The following is a 16,955-nucleotide window of genomic DNA, read 5'->3' on the forward strand; positions in this document are numbered from 1 at the left end:
GTGGGTGTCCTTTCATTTGGAACATAGATGTTCAGAATTGAGGGTTTATCTTGGTAGATTTTTCCTTTGATGAGTGTAAAGTGTCCTTCCTTGTCTTTTTATTGATAATTTTTGGTTGAAAGTCAATTTTATTCTATATTAGAATGGCTACTCCAGCTCGTTTCTTGGGATCATTTGCTTGGAATTTTTTTCCAGCCTTTCATTCTGAAGTAGTGTCTGTCTTTGTCACTGAAGTATGTTTCCTTTATGCTGGGTCCTGATTATGTATCCAGTCTCTTAGTCTATGTCTTTTTATTGGGGAATTGCGTCCATTGATATTGAGAGATATTAGAGACCAATGATTATTTTTTCCAGTTATTTTTATTGTTAGAGGTAGAATTATATTTGTGTGGCTATCTTCTTTTGGGTCTGTTGAAAGGAGATTATTTTCTTGCTTTTTCTAGGGTGTAGTTTCCGTCCTTGTGTTGGATTTTTCCATCTATTATCTTTTGTAGGACTGGATTTGTGGAAAGATAGTGTAAATTTGGTTTTGTCATAGAATATCTTGGTTTCTCCATCTATGGTAATTGATAATTTTGCTTGGGCTGGCATTTGTGTTCTCTTAGGGTCTATATGACATCTGCCCAGAAACTTCTAGCTTTCATAGTCTCTGTTGAGAAATCTGCCGTAATTCCGATAGGTCTGTTTTTGTTACTTTACCCTTTTCCTTTACTACTTTTAATTTCTTTCTGTTTTGTGCATTTTGGTGTTTTGACTGTTATGTGATAGGAGGAATTTCTTTTCTGGTCCAATCTATTTGGAGTTCTGTAAGTTTCTTATATGTTCATGCGCATCTCTTTCTTTAGATTAGGGAAGTTTTCTTCTATGATTTTGTTGAAGATATTTACTTGCCCTTTAAGTTGGGAATCTTCACTCTCTTCTATACCTATTATCCTTAGGTTTGGTCTTCTCATTGTGTCCCAGATTCCCTGGATGCTTTGGGTTAGGAGCTTTTTGCACTTTGCATTTTCATTGACTGTTGTCCTAATGTTTTCTATGGTATCTTCTGCCCCTGAGTTTCTTTCTTCAATCTCTTGTGTTCTGTTGGTGATGCTTGCATCTATGATTCCTGATCTCTTTCCTAGGTTTTCTATCTCCAGGGTTGTCTCCCTTTGTGATTTCTTTATTGTTTCTATTTCCATTTTTAGGTTTTGTTCAATTTTTTCACCTGTTTGTTCTGTTTTCCTGTAACTCTTTAAGGGATTTTTGTGTTTCCTCTTTAAGGATTTCTTGTTTGTTTACCTATGTTCTCCCGTATTTCTTTAAGATAGATATTTATGTCCTTCTTAAAATCCTCAATCATCATCCTGAGATGTGATTTTAAATCCAAATCTTGCTTTTCCGGTGTATTGGGGAATCCAGAACTTACTGTGGTGGGAGAACTGGGTTCTGATGTTGCCAAGGAGTCTTGGTTTCTGTTGCTTATGTTCTTGCTCTTGCCTCTCACCATCTGGTTATCTCTGATGTTAGTTGGTCCTGTTGTCTCTGTCTGAAGCTTGTCCCTCCTTTGGGCCTTTGAGCCTATGATCTTAGGAGTGAGAGCACTCTTGGGAGACCAGGTCTTTCTTGGTAGGACTTGGATCCAGAGGGCTGCGGGACAGCCTTTGCTCTGGGTGCAGGTCCCTAGTGTGTTTTCATCATGGTCCTGTAGATGTCTGGTCTCCAGGCAATCTGAGACACTATCTATCCATCAGAATCACAGTTAGCAATCAATTCCAGGACTTGAACTGAAGTGATTATTGCATGACCACTTTCTCTTTCTTCCAAAGTTTCCCAGTCACTGGAAGAATTTAAGGTTAATGTTGTAAAGTCCAATTATTCTTAACTCAGTGTCTTTGCTGCCATCATGGCTTGTGAGATTTCTGGACTGGAAAACACATCCTTCCTAAGTATTAACTCAGAAATATCAGAGGGGAGTTTGTTAATCATGTGTAGGTTTGGAAGTGACCCAGCCACTGAGCTGTTCAAGGCATATTAAAATATAGGGGTGCATGTGTATCTTTCATTCGAGGACTCAGAACTTTGGGGTGGGTAACGAGGAGCTCTCCTGCCTCCACCACTGAGGTTAATTAGAGTAGCATTAATTGGGATCAGTAACATTACTTCTAGTTTCCCCGGCTTGTCTATGTAAATATTCTCAGTACTGAATACTCGCCACTCAGGAGAACCTTGTATTGCCCTTCCCATCTCCTATGGCAGTCAGTAGCTAGATTGAGAGTCTTGAGTGAAGTGGAATGAATTCCTGAATTTTGGCAAATGGTCCTTGGTAAAACATCTATGAGACCTGGGAGAAGAGGCAGGGCATGGAAAGTAAGATGGCTGAAGTGGAGGGTTAACCTGTTCAAAGCTCACGTTTTTAGTTTAGTCCACCAAAAAAGAAACCAGTGTCCACAGGAGTCCATGGAGACAAGCTAGTCTTCTTGCTCATGTCTAGTAGGCAAAACACAAGACTGGGATCAGTTACTAAGTCACTGGGGGACAGTGGAAAGGGCTGCTGTTTCCTCCACCAAAGCTATTGGTTTGCATCGCCGCCAACCCCTCTCCCTACCAACAACACTGCTACAACTGCAAGTTGGGCCAGTCATGATGACAGAGAAAAGGCCAGTGTCACCACATTGGGGATGGAAGTTAAAGATCGCTGTGTCTTGGCCTTAGGTCATCTGTCACTTTCCGCTGGTCATGTTCTCCCAGGTCTGACTCATGGTTTGTCTAGCCCTCCAAGAACTACTCCAGATTCAATGAGCACATCTCCTGTTGCTCCAGTGTCTGGATGCTTTCTGTAATGCCCACCAAATGCAGTGTGGACACTCCTTGCTCCTGCATCCTGGCTACATGAAAAGATTCTTATAAATAAGTTCATGCTTCTAAAAGAAGATGTGGCTGGCGACTTGCTATAAGAATTAGTCAGTACCTGATTCCTCCATGTTGACCAATAATGCCATACCTCTGCAAATACTTGCACTGAACAATGAGCTTGCCTGCCCTTGAGCCAATGGGAGCCAGGGCACACTTCAGCCATCCTCAGCAGAGTGGAGACTTGAGGCTCTTTGCTTGACTTGGCCAAGAGGCTCTAGGTAAGAACTGGTCCCATTTGTGCCTTTGGGCTACATATTACCCCTCACTGCAACCGTGTGCCCAGTCTCTAACAATGGCATCTGCTTTTGTTCCTCATTTGCTCTATGGTTCCCCGAGGGAGCTGGAGCCCTGCCCTGAACCATAGCCTGCTTGGTTGGGCCCTAACAACCCTCCCATTGCCATCTGCCGGCTAGCTTCCTCTTTAAACCTGAATGGGGGCACCCATGGAATCAGGAGGCTACCACCTGCCCCGGAGCCCAGCTGCTGCCTAGATGTTGCTGTGGGGCCTCCATTTGCCTGTCGGGACCAATCAGATCAGATGAGTAGAAGGAATCCTACACGGGTGAGCCCCTCCATCCTAGCTGTGTGCATCGACACTATGTGAGTTTGCTTTTCTGGTGAAAATTCTACCCCAGGCTGCAGGAGCTGCAGATAGTTCTCTCTGTCAATAAGCTCGCAGTCTCTAGAATTAGCACCAAGGCTGGCTTACTGGTCTTGCTACAAATAAAATGGTTCTGGTGCTCAGGCAGTGTTCGAGGGCACAGATCCCATAATTTTAGTTCTGAGAAAAGGCAGTTCTGAAACAAACCAACAGACTCCAACTTGAGCATGGCTTCAAAGGCAAAGACCTTAAAATATTTCAAAGACAAACATTAACTTTTCTACAGACACAGGTACGTTTTACGGTGACATAGGTTGACATTTCTGAGTGTGAGCAATCCAGAGAGCTGAAAATGTTACCTTGCAGCAGCTCCACTGGGATCACATGCCCTGCACTCATCTTGGCACAGCCTCAACGTCTGTCACCAATGAGATGACCAAGCACAGTGCTGTGGCTGCTTCATATAGGGCTGAGAGTTGTGATATGAGTGAATGAATAAACAAATAAAACAGTAATGTTCGTGATGCATACACCTGGTGAACAAAACTCGCTCAGAGATTCTGAAATCCGGGAGGAGGGAGTATGGGCACAGAGCTATGCAGCAAGACAACAGGCTGGAGGTTGGTCAGTGAATGATTGAATTTACTCTATACACTGGACCGTAGACGTAGAAACATTTGGGCTTCAAGATTACCTGGACTTGATCTCTTCCCTGTCCTGCCCTGGGCACAAGACTCTAGACCAGTATTTGATAAATGTGCTGATACTTTGATTATTGAATGGATTGTGCTCAGTTGCAAGTTCATGACCACATTGTAGTCTGTGGCAGAGTTGCTTATTTAACTAGCCCTCTAGTTTTGAGATATTATGAACTGTAATAGTAATGGAATAGAGCAATTCATTCCCTTTAATACCGCTGTCTCCTCCTGAGCTACATCATCATCAGGGCAGCTTCTTAGCCACACCCCTTCTTCCCACAGTTGGCATCTCAGGTGGACTTGAAAGGCATAACTTTCCGTGTCTGACTGTACAGAGGCTCACCTTCAGACTCTGAGGGCTAACACTTCTGCCTCTGCTTTCAGCTGAGATTCCCACTCAGAGCAGTTGTCCCTTCTGCTCCTCCTGTAGCCATGGCTCCTCTTTCAGAGCATGGCACTCTCATCCATACATGTCTAAATGCTAGCAATATCCAAGTCCTGTCAATACTTCTCCGCTTCATCATGCGTCCCTTAAATACAATCCGCAGGATCTCTCACCACAAGCTGACATTGTCCAGATTTGCTGGGCTGTTTGTACTACATGACCCTAATCACACTGTAGTGTCTGTCATGCCTTAGGATACATCCAACTTAGCTTTCCAGATCACAGAAACTAATATTTATTTACATTTGGAATGCTATCCCCCCTTCTCAGTTAAATCCCCTATCACCTCCCCCATCCTTCCTGCTTCTATGAGGGTGCTCCCCCACCCAGCCACCCACTCCCACCTCAGTGCCCTAGCATTCCCTGAGAGGCTGTGCCAGAGCCTGACCAATACTGATGTGGATGCAACGCAGTTTATATGTATCAAATATATATTATATATAATAAATATACATGTATGTATCAACAATCAACAATCACAATCACACACTAATTATCACAATGTTCATCACACAATGACCATCACACAGTGGTCATCAGACAGTGGCCATTATACATATATCAATTTGACCACTGTCCCAAAGAACCAGAGTGTTGAAATAGCAGGTTCATAAAATATTTTCATTTTCCCTTACATACCTTTTGCATTTTCTCTGCACACACCCTTTTATAAATTCCCTCACTTGCCCTGTGAAACCCTTAATCAGTCATCATAATAAATGTTCTTGACCATTCTGCTGTTTGTGTTTGACTTGGGGTTATCTTATTATAACATTAAATACAAAGTTTTGTTTAAAGAAGCATTTCCTTCAGCAATTATTGTAAAACCACAGCAGGGCGGAGTCTGATATGTGCTGTTTTTATCTTCTCACCTGAGGAGGAGGAGGAGCACTAGGAAACTCACAAAGGGAGGTGAAACCTGATTTGTGAGGTTTTTATCTTTTCATCTGAGGAGGAGGAGGGGGAGGAGGAGGGAGAGGAGGAGGAGCACTAGGAAACTCACAGAGGGAGTTTTTTTTTCCAAACAGTTCTGTAAGTGAAAATTCTATCACAAAATAGATAAAGGGCTGGTTTGAAAACAGCAACATCAACAGCAGCAGCAACAACAACAACAACAACAACAACAACAACACACCACAAATAGAAACAGGATGTAGCACGTGACCTGAGAAAGGCGGCAGAGGATGTGTGGGCATGATTAAGGAAGCTAGCTGGCTGTTCCGGCCACTGCTCCTGCTGGGCCAGCAAAGACTTGTGTGGAGAGGATTCATCACCGAACACTGAAACGGACTCTGGCCACTCACTTTTGCCTTTTGACTGCAGTAATACCTCCTTATATACAGGTCCTTTTCTTAACTTTCATCTTGGTTTGGCCTTGGGAGCCCCCAAAACATCCCCAGAGAAGGCCGACTCACCCTCTTCCTCGTAAAGAAGACCCATGTGGGCCTCTGCCTCCGCTTCTTTCCTCCCACCGTCAACTTTGATCAGCTGAGCAATTTTGAAACACCGTTCGTAGAAGTGATTCCTCACCCACTTGTCCTCAGAGTTATCGAAATAACAGGCCAGTGCATACAGGTTGTTATACACCTCTTCATAGTACCCTTTACAAAGAAGAGAAAACAGTGCATCAGAGACACGGCTTAGGACACGTGAACAGGATACTGCAGATTGCTTCTATATTTTTCTTCCTTTTTTTTTTTTTGGAGCCGGGGACCGAACCCAGGGCCTTGCGCTTGCTAGGCAAGCGCTCTACCACTGAGCTAAATCCCCAACCTCCTATATTTTTCTTAAATACATGGCCAACTGTCTTGAAAATGAAACCTAATGCAAAACGCCATTTATTTTAACTATTAAAATAATTAATCAAAGGATATGGGCATAAGACAGGCAACAAACATCTTTCCAAAAACTGCAGACACACTAGAAACTGAGGCATAGTTGGTTGAAATATGACTTCTTTATACAATGGAGAGTATCTGTTAGCGAGGTTCCCTTTCTCCTGGAAGGGGAGAATAGTCACTGAGAGAGGGGAGGGAGGGGAGGGACTATTCCACATCCCAGAGATGGGTTTAAAGGCATGTGTCACTAAAACCTGGTGAGATCAATGTTTCTAAACCATGACAAAAACTCAAGCAAATGAAAGAGAAAACAGGAGCTGGAAGCCCTAAGATATCTTTACCCCAAAAGGATACAATGTGGCTGATGTGTACAGGAGACCTAGGTCAGGATGACAGCAAGCTTCATCCATTTCCTACCAATGTTTCTAGAAATGGAAGTGTGAAGTGATGCTAAAGTGGGAGGCTGCAATGCTTCTGTTTGGGGATTTTTTTGTGTTGAGAATGTGTACAAACTAGCCACTCTTTTCACCCAAACTTGGTAATTTGTTACGTGATCTCTGTGCTTTGTACATAGATATGTCACCCCAAGAGTGTGCTACTAAACTGTGATGCTCTTTTGTGAATGATGCCGCCATAGTGAACTTGAGCAAAGATGTCTTGTGGTAACAAACTGCGCACATCCTGTAAATCAAATGTCCTACCCGAGCCTCAAACGTGGTCCTCTTCCTCCTCTGCCCACCACGACCTGACATCACAGGAATAAGTTACTGCATTTGGGACTAAATCGCACTTAAACGAATCGTTATGAACAGAGGTCACTGATACCAACTTCTCACTATCACTAGTGGGGTCAGCTCCTAAAATGAGCATGATTGTGGGTAATATTGTCTGTTAGTATGCTGGATGAAGTTAAATAAGAAATCCCAGAAGAACTATCCTGAACATACAAAAGGTTGCAGCCAAAAGCTGTAGATAAGTCACTTCGTTCTTTCAGAATCATTTCTTTGTGTGTACATGTGTGAGTAGAGTGGGGTGTGTGTGTGTGCATTCATGTGCATGTTTGCAGAGGCCAGAAGAGGCGTCTTCCTCAGTTGCTTGCTACCTTATTTCCTTGAAGTTAGATCTCTCTCTGAAGCTGGAGTTAGGTTTGCCTGCTTTGCTCTGCCTAGGATGGCTGGCCATTCACCGTGATCCTCTGCCCCCACCTAGCACTGGTATTACAGCGACGTTCAGCCATACTCGGTATCTTAGTCAGGGTTTCTATTGCCGCAACAAAACATAATGACCAAAACGTAGCTGGCGAGGAAAGGATTACTTGGTCACACTTCCACCTCATAGTTCATCACTGAAGGAGGTCAAGACAGGAAATCAAACAGGGCAGGAGGCTGGAGGCAGGAGCTGGTGCACAAGTCATGAAGGGGTGCTGCTTACTGGTTTGCTCATCATGGCTTGCTGGGCCTGCTTTCTTATAGAATCCAGGACCAGCAGCCTAGGGATGGAACCACCCACAATAGACTGAGCCCTCCCTCCCCCATCAATAATTAATTATGAAAATGCTTTATAGCTAGATCTTATGAAGTTATTTTCTCATTAAGATTTCCTCTTTTCAGATAACTCTAGCTTCTGTCAAGTTGACATAAAACTAGCCAGTGAACTTTGGCTACCGTTCTCTATTAAGAAACAGAAATTTGAAGAGTTCAAATAGACTGGTGATGCTGGGAATCTTAACCTAGACCTTAATTCTGGCTTGGGGCAAGAACTGTCCACAGAGCCATTTTCTCAGCTCTTCAATCAAGACGCTTCTAAAAACCACGCTTTTCTTCTTAACAGAAACTTCCTGCAGAAACTTCTCGCCTCATGTGCATAGACTAGTAAAGTCTAGTTTATCAAATGTTTCATTTTTACTGATTAGAGTTTCTATTTACAGACTCTAGTGGGTAAGATATGTCAACTTTCTATTTTTGCCAATGCGTGTGTAAATACTTTTGTTTTTTAGTAAATTGAACTGTAATTTAATATATTGTCATCATTATATATACAGAGTATTTTTTAACGGAATGAGTTGCAATTATGTAGGTTCCCAGGATTATGTATTTAAAGACTGCCTATAAGCTGAGCTATTTTTCTTTAACCACATTAGTATCCTTCACAGTCTAAGTAGCCTGTTCTCCTCGAGTGAGTCACCAGGAGGCATCATGGGAAGATGAAAGATCACCGTGGGTTTGTTATTCAGACACTATGACTTCTAGCCTAAAGAGGGGATTCTCTGCTAAAGTAAGTTTGAGAAATACTCTTGCTAATTTTCTCCACTTAGTGAAGCAGCGCGATAACAAAGGTGTTTAAAATGCTCGGCTAAGTGCTGCGGAATCAGGATGCATAAGCCCAGAGCTAATCAACCAGAGTCCTCCAAACTTACTTTACTGGATGATGTCTCCCCATTTTTCTACTTTGCATTAAACTTACATTGTGTGAGCGTCCACTTGGGTCCCACAGGTTTTGTGTGTATAAATGACGGTTGCCAGAAGACAGAATAGCTACGCAGTGCTCATCCACAATTTACCAGTCAAGTGTAAGGGGTGTAGAGACTTTAGAATTACCTCGACCTTCAGCTTGTTGTCACCAGTAGTGCTAGTTTTCCCTCAAGACGCTAAGAATAACATTCCAGGTGGCAAGGAAAGGACTCACAGTGGGGACTGTGAGATATGTCTAAGACAGGTGACCTAGGGAAGATGACCCCGAAAGGAGGAACTCGGCTGCTTTAAAACAAGTTTGGTATAAAGCAGCGAGTGGTGTTGGTGATTTAAATAATGCTAATGTTACTGCTGTGCACATCTGCTGAGGCTGAAGTAGTTCAGACGACTACTGCTCATGCCACAGATGAGGCAGCACTGATGTGGATGATGCTGATACTGCCACAGCTTGGATGAAATGCGCTTCACCATGGCCCTCCATGGATGGATGGATGGATGGGTGGGTGGATGGATGGATGGGTGGGTGGATGGATGGATGGATGGATGGATGGATGGATGGATGGATGGATGGATGGGTGGATGGATAGATGGATGGATGGATGGATGGATGGATGGATGGATGGATGGATGGATGGATGGATAGATGAATGGATGGATGGATGGGTGGATGGATAGATGGATGGATGGATGGGTGGGTGGATGGGTGGGTGGGTGGATGGATAGGTGGATGGATGGATGGATGGATGATGAATAGATGGATGGATTGGTGGATGGATGGGTGGGTAGATGAATAAATGGAAAGATGGATGGATGTGTGGATGAACGGATGGATGGGTGGATGGGTGGATGGATAGATGGATGGATGGATGGGTGGGTGGATGGGTGGGTGGGTGGATAAATAGAAAGATGGATGGATGGATGGATGGATGGATGGATGGATGGGTGGGTGGGTGGATAAATAGAAAGATGGATGGATGGATGGATGGATGGTTGGGTGGGTGGATGGGTGAATGAAGAAGTAGTGAGGACTCTTAGAGACATATTATTTCAGCATCACCTTTTCACAACCTGAGACCACACACTGTGGACCTTGAAACACTCCTAACAGAACTTTGCATTCTAGATGCACAGATACATTCCTTAAAACATACACGGGTGTTTTCAGAGTTAGGATTCATTCTAGCCATTTTCTGGAGTAATTTTTATTCAGATCTCAGTTTTCCTCTGATAAATTTCAGGTGTGAAGGGAGAAAAATAATGTACAATGTTCTAAAAACTGATTATACTTTGGGCAATAATTCTAATTTTCTATATTTCTTTAAGGCAAAAGCCATGGCACCTCATTGGAGATAACCCTCTGGGTGAGCTATTTTGAGCAAAGGTAATTTTGTCCTATTTAATAAGTATGACTTTATTTCTCAGACATGCACAATAAAGCACACAATGCCACTTGAACAGGAACTCACTGGGACCTGGTCTTCTGTGTGTTCATTTCCTTTAACTTGAGCATCTGTGACTCATCATCCCACAGGTGCTTTATGACAGACGAAGCAGCACTGACACGTCACAGCACGTCAGGCACTTGGCTCGCATTTATGCTGCTCAAATGAATGCCCCCAATTTAAACTGATAATGAAATTGAACCTTATAAAATAAACAGGGGCAAAGCTTATCTTGGCTAGTTCTATTCCCAGTGTAAGTATCAATTCAGGAGTTTGCTCTGGAAGTAGAGTTTGGAACTTGGCTTTTGTTTGTTTTGTAATAACATGGCATATATTTTTTTTATAATAGTCAATTTCTCATGTTTAAATTGTATTTTGAAAATTCATCAAAAGACTGCATTTCATGTGAATTCTGCAGTTAGAATGCTTCCCATGCTCTAGAAGACCCCTCGTACCTTGGGTTTTGTGTTCACATTATGCCCTTATCTTACAGTTTTTTGGCACTGAGCTTGCTATGAGGGCCAGGACTTTGGCTGGCCCCTCTGCCTGTGTACCTGTCTTCACAACCACAGAAGCAAGCACGGACAGGAAGCGTCGTCTACTGACCATGGAAAGGCCCCGAGTAAAAGATCATGCTGCCACATAGAGAACTGGCCTTTCTTGTCTTTCTTTATCTATCTTCTTGTGTGTTCAATCAGAAGGATGCAGGAAAATTTGGAATACAAAATTTTAGAATTGTTTTTCTCTTTTCTAATGAAAACAACAAATGCCTAATACAGACCTAAAAATGTTAAATGGCTAAGTCCATGCAATTTTATCTGAGATTTTCTTAATACTTGATTTTTTAATACTTTAAAGTATTAAGTACATAATACTTTAAACAAAAAATACCAACTTTATTTTAAAAAGTGTTAAAACATGGCAAAAGAATGCCTTAAATTATTTTGTGAAATATAGGAAATTAACTTTTGAAACCACAGTTGTGGATTGCATATTATTTTACCCTTTCTTGTAAAATAGTATCTCACAATGTAGTTGAGGCTAGCCCCAAACTCATAGTAAGCTGTCTCTATGTCCCAAGTGCTGGGATTATGGCTTTAATAACACCCTAGAAATTACAAGCTTTTCATGTCTTAAATACTATCATTTCCTGATCCAAGTCAATAGGATCTCATGACAAAACTTTCAAAGTTCATTACATACATGCTAAACCAAACTGAATCTGTGTGGTTCTCACATAACAGTGCTTTGAGAACACACCAATATTCATACAATGCAGAGACATATCAGGATGTGTTCTTGATGATAGGAAAGGCTTATACCTGTTGGAAACTTCTGGAGATGTTTGGTAGAACACTCTATCTTCCCAGACTTGCAATGATATCTGCAGAATGTCTTTGGAGCTGGTCCTTTAGTCTTTAAAGCTACTCAGTGGACCAGGTTGAATCGTGCAATTTGTCTTAATGTATCAAATTCATAGGGTAACATTTTAGAATCTTCCCTGGGGTGCCTCCCCGCATCCCAGCGCCTACCTTTCCTTTCCGCAGACTCGGCATTGGTCAGGTAGTGGTAGAAATTGTCCAACTTGTCTGGCTGGTCCTCCAGAGGCCTCTGCAGCCAGAAGAGGGACCGCGCCTGCGCAGCTTCCCGAAGCTTGTCCCACTGTTCCATCAAACCGAAGAGCTCGGTGAAGGACTTGTGGAAGCCATCTCGCAGCATGTCCACGCAGATGCTCTTCTTGTATGAGTTCCTGTGGCTGGGAACACAAGCAAAACACCAGCCATTTTAGACCAGAGAGAGGTTCCCATTCTCTAAAATCCTGAAGTCTAAGCAGGCTTTCTTACTCATCTTCCTCAGCGAGAGCATGAAAACTATCAAGAGATCTTTGCAGCAAACCAAGCCACTTCCGTTTAAGAAGGATGCTGGGAGTTTACCTAACATTGTTATGTTAATGTAACCACACCTCTGGAAAGGACAAATATGTTACTTAACTATTCAAAGGTTTTTCATACTCACATACATATGCACACACTTCCTCCCTTCTTCCCCCACCTATACCCACTTACACCCACCGTTGCTCAAACCAACCACCCAAACTATCAGCAGACCAAACACACCTGCCAACCAAGTCAGAAGACCAAGAGGAAAAAAAAGACTTGTTACTAAATATTTAAAAACCTTTAATTTCTCTGTTACATAGTTTTACAATTTATCATTAGAATTTGACCGTCTTCAGTCAATCGTGTTTCTGTATTTAACGTTTTAAACAATTCCTGAAATACCATAGCAGATATATACATAACTATGTACAGGTAAGATCAAGTGAATGGTTTGATAATTCAATTATCAAGTAAGTAGATAAACAGATAGAAATTCACTTCCTAGTGAATTTGGAAACTTGGAAAGCTGAGACAGGAGGATTGTTCATTTGAGTTCAGCCTGGGCTACATAGTCTGAGCCTGCCTCAAAAGACAAAATCAAATAAAAACCTCCTAAGTCATACTTTATTGCAGGGATAAAGCAACAGATGACTCTCTGGTTTATTCCACAAATCCATCCTGGCTTTCTCATGATGAATATCTACTTTTCCCATTCTCTTCTGTGTGTTGTGTGCATATCATATGTGTCTGGTGCATATGTGTGCAGGTACAAATGCATGTGTGTATGCCTGCAGGTGGAGGCCTCCGGGTGATGCGAGTCCATTATGATCACCTTTGAGCCCGGTTCTTGGGGGAAGGGTCTCTAAGTCTGACCCAGGTCTTATAGATACAGACAGTTTTACTAGCCAGTTTGCTCTGGAGACTCTGAGTTAAAGGCAGTAAGGGCCGGTGGGTATACTCCTTGGCATATAACCTCTGAGCCATCTCCTTAGCCCCTCCTGCCCCCGGGGATGTATTGTTCTAGGCCAAATAGATTCAGTGCCCTCATGAAATCTGCATGCCTGCCAAAGGAAACGACACCTATGCAGACACATAACAAACAATGATTGACAGTCTTCACTTAAGAATTAATGTGCTGGCAGGCGTGGTGGCACCCGTCTTTAATCCCAGTGCTCAGGAGGCAGAGGCAAGCAGACCTCTGTGAGTTTGAGGCCAGCCTGGTCTACAATGCTGCGTTCCAGGCCAGCCAGAGTTTTGTAGAAAGATCCTGTGCGAAAACAAACAAACAAACAATAAACAACAAACACACATACACACACAAATGGAAAGAAAGAAATCTACATGCTTGTGGAGAACAACTATGGGGTAGTCACTGTTTTACCAAAAGAACAATTTAGGTGCTGAAAGATAGAGTTTCATGTTAATTACATATGTTCTTTCCTTAAAAGGAGACAGTTCAGTGTTTAGGACAATTGACCTGATGGGGCAATATAGACTTGAGGGTCAGTGGAATCTGTCTGATCACTCAGAATCAGGAGTCCTGAGGTGGAGTGGGACATACTCCAATATCCTTCCCCTGACATCCCTGAGTTCCACTCCTTTCCCTGGGTAAAAGCCTGTATTAGCACCAGTCCTAAGCACATTACAGGACTTCTCTAGGAACACGTGAGATGAAGGGTGTGCAAACTCTGGGAAATACCAGCCCTGTGGTAGTTGGTTTTCACCATCTAGCTATGCATCGGGATTTACTAGTGGAGGTTTGATTTTGTCTGTTTTTTTCCCACCTCTAGAGCTGGGGACCTAACCAAGGGCCTTGTGCTTGCTAGGCAAGTGCTCTACCACTGAGCTAAATCAAATCCCAACACAATAGTGCAGGCCCCACCTACCAAGAACATCTCCTGCTTAGGTAAGAGGGAAACATGGTGGCGTGGTGAGACTGAGAGATTGCTAAGGCCAACAGCAACAGAGCTAGCTGCTGAGGAGGCGGATGCGGCTATATTAACCGGACGCACTGTGGATAGTTATTATTGTGATGTTGGGGGTGGAACTCGGGGTCTTTGAGCCTGCTAGGCACACATTTCATCCCCAGGTCCCTCTGCCCCCCATTCACATGACTGTATTTGAGAAGTGTCTGGAAGGATCATCCTACATGAACTTGAATTTCAGCCCTCTCCCACCAGACAACCAGATTGTTACAGAGATCACTGATAGGGAGTAAAGAAACCATCTTCCTACACCAAAACAAAACAAACAAACAAAGAAACAAACAAACCAAGAGCCATTATGTGATTCTAGGAGATTGAAAGAGAAGACTAATGCATGATTTCTGCTTCCTGCCGCATCCTCTGATCCAGTGAGAAGGGCACAGAATGGAAGGGTCAGGAGCGAGACTGTGAATGAGCCCCATCCCCCCACCCCCACCGCCAAATACTAGGCAAGCTGGAAATGGAGCCTGACTTCCTATAACGTCCAGAAGAATCAGGGGTTAGGGGGGACTGTAGCCTTCTCTTGTGGGATTCGTGAAGGTAGGAGGCCGACAACCTCCTTGCCCACCTCTCTGAGCAGAGGACATGAGGAAACAGCCAACTGTCAGGAGGTTCTAAGCAGAAGATGGCTGGCCCTTTAATTTCTCAAGGACCTAGGACAGTATGAGGAGCACGGTAACATCCCCGTGCTCTGTGTGCCATACTGAAGGTTTTGGACAAAGAGGGCCACAATTCCTGCCACCATAATTTCAAGCAGCAGCAAGGTTTGTATGCAGAAAGGCTGCTCATGAGGACAGACAGGAGACACAGCTGCACTGGCGAGCTCAGGCTAGCTCAGGCCAGCTCATCTGCAGAGCTGATGGTGAAGCTCGGCCAAGTGCATTAAAATGACCACCTCTGCAGGACCACGTAGCTCAGGTGTTCATTCAGTAAGAGGGTTTCCCTTCCAGTATCAGAGAATCAAAGCTTCTAGATTTTTGCTAATGGCGGAGAGCAGGTCTGGTTGGGTGGCCTGGTGGAGTCAAGACTAATATCTCTGGGGTTGTCTGGTACTGTGTGCCCTGCTGTTGTCTATCAATCAGGCTGCCACAAACCACTCTTAAGACGAGAAGAAAGGAGACTGTCTGCGGCATGGCGGCCTTTCCTTTTCTGTGGGGACACAAAACCATTCCTATAAATAGCAGCTCCCCCCGCCCCCATTTATGCCTCACTGGTCAGAACTGTGTCAAAAGCCACCCTGCTATGCTGCAAGGAGGATGCAAGCCAAGGCTGCCTTTGGTTGTCATCTTGCTACATCAGATATACGACATCGAAAGACAAGACGTTCAAAACCTTTCCATTCGAGGGATCCAGTAATTCCACTTCCCTATGGCTCCCACAGCGCGTGCAATGTTTTCACTGTTGTTCATTTTTATTTTTCGTTATAGGAGCAGAGTGAGGGGAAGAGGCTTTTGAATTTTGAGTTATCAGACAAAGATCACAACGTTGGTCTGGCTTTATCTGAGCCACAAGGCTAGCCTTTAACACTGGGGAGGATTGAGGCTGAGGGTGGGAAGTAGAATGAGGTTATAAAAAAGTAAAGACTTCGAGTTCGAGACGCTGAACTTCACACCTGGTCCAAGAGAAGGGACGGAGGAGGTCAAGCCTAGAGTTCCAAGGGGAGATAGAGGGCTCTGCTGGCCACGCATTAGAAAGGCTGTGGGTCTGGAACCAGGGTAGAGGAGGTGGGGGAAACTGTCGGCTCCAAAAGGTATTTACTTGTTAGCATGTAGGTGATTTGGTGAAGCAGGTTGACAATGGGTCATATTCTAAAGAAGGGAAACAAATGGTCGAACAGACTTTAAAAATTATTAACTGGAGTTTGGGAAATCTGAGGGTATGTATGATTGGCAGCCCAGAAGACAGGATTAGAGAGACCTCAGAGGACAGAGGCTGGAACTCCAACCTTTCTTGAAATAAGAGATGTCGCCTTTGTGTGTTGGTGGCTCTCACCATGTGAGTGAGAAGACCTGGGTCAAGCTTAGTGAAATGCTGGCTTTAAATAGTGTTTAAATAGTGGCTGGCATCTGGGAGAGCCTAGGCGGAACATCTGGGAGAACCAATCCTGTGAGGTCAGGAGAGAGACAAAGGACAAATGCAGACAAGCATCCTGGGCCTTCTTTGTTGGCCCTGAGAAGTGGAAGAGGCTCATTTGCTGGCGGTGACCTCCCCTCCACAGCTGTCAGCATTCTAGAGTAGTGAGATAACCATCCCATTGGGGATAAGATGTCTGTGGAGCAGGAGTGTTAGCAATTTTATCAGGGCCCTTTAGTAAAAGGATGAGTACTGAGGTAAAGTGCTGACCCACAGACACTGTCTGGGAACCAGGATGTAAGCAGGACTAGGGCTCCGTCAGTGAGGCAGTAGCTTCTTAGGAACACTGTTGGCTATTCTTGCTGTCCACCGTCTGTCTGTTAAGGGCCCTATGACTTGGCCTTTCCTCCTGGACCAGGTTCTCTCCTAATTTCCACCTAATTAGTTACCAAATATCCTTCCAATAAGGCCACTTCCGCCTAATTTAATCAAGATCAGTTGCTGCTCCCTAAGGCCCCAAGTCCTGAAGGTGCATCAGAAGGCCGGACTGAGATTACGTTTGAGACAGTGTTCAGCTTCCAAACATTCACAAACTACAACTAACGTCCATTTCAAAAATATCTAGTG

At 43.7% G+C, this 16,955-nt stretch overlaps 1 protein-coding gene across 1 annotated transcript in view; it reads right to left on the reverse strand.

Moving 5' to 3' along the window:
- The window catches only part of Ttc29 (tetratricopeptide repeat domain 29), a 199,983-nt gene that overhangs the window by 155,998 nt on the left and 27,030 nt on the right, over window positions 1-16,955 (reverse strand). Inside the window, exons 5-6 of the mRNA XM_032887870.1 lie at window positions 11,923-12,146; window positions 6,055-6,240 (exon numbers count right to left, since the gene is read on the reverse strand). Coding sequence (XP_032743761.1) covers window positions 6,055-6,240; window positions 11,923-12,146 — 410 coding nt within the window. The remainder of the gene's footprint in view (window positions 1-6,054; window positions 6,241-11,922; window positions 12,147-16,955) is intronic.

The sequence above is a fragment of the Rattus rattus genome, chromosome 17 (genome assembly GCF_011064425.1).
Source record: "Rattus rattus isolate New Zealand chromosome 17, Rrattus_CSIRO_v1, whole genome shotgun sequence".
In the NCBI taxonomy this organism is placed as follows: Eukaryota; Metazoa; Chordata; class Mammalia; order Rodentia; family Muridae; genus Rattus; species Rattus rattus.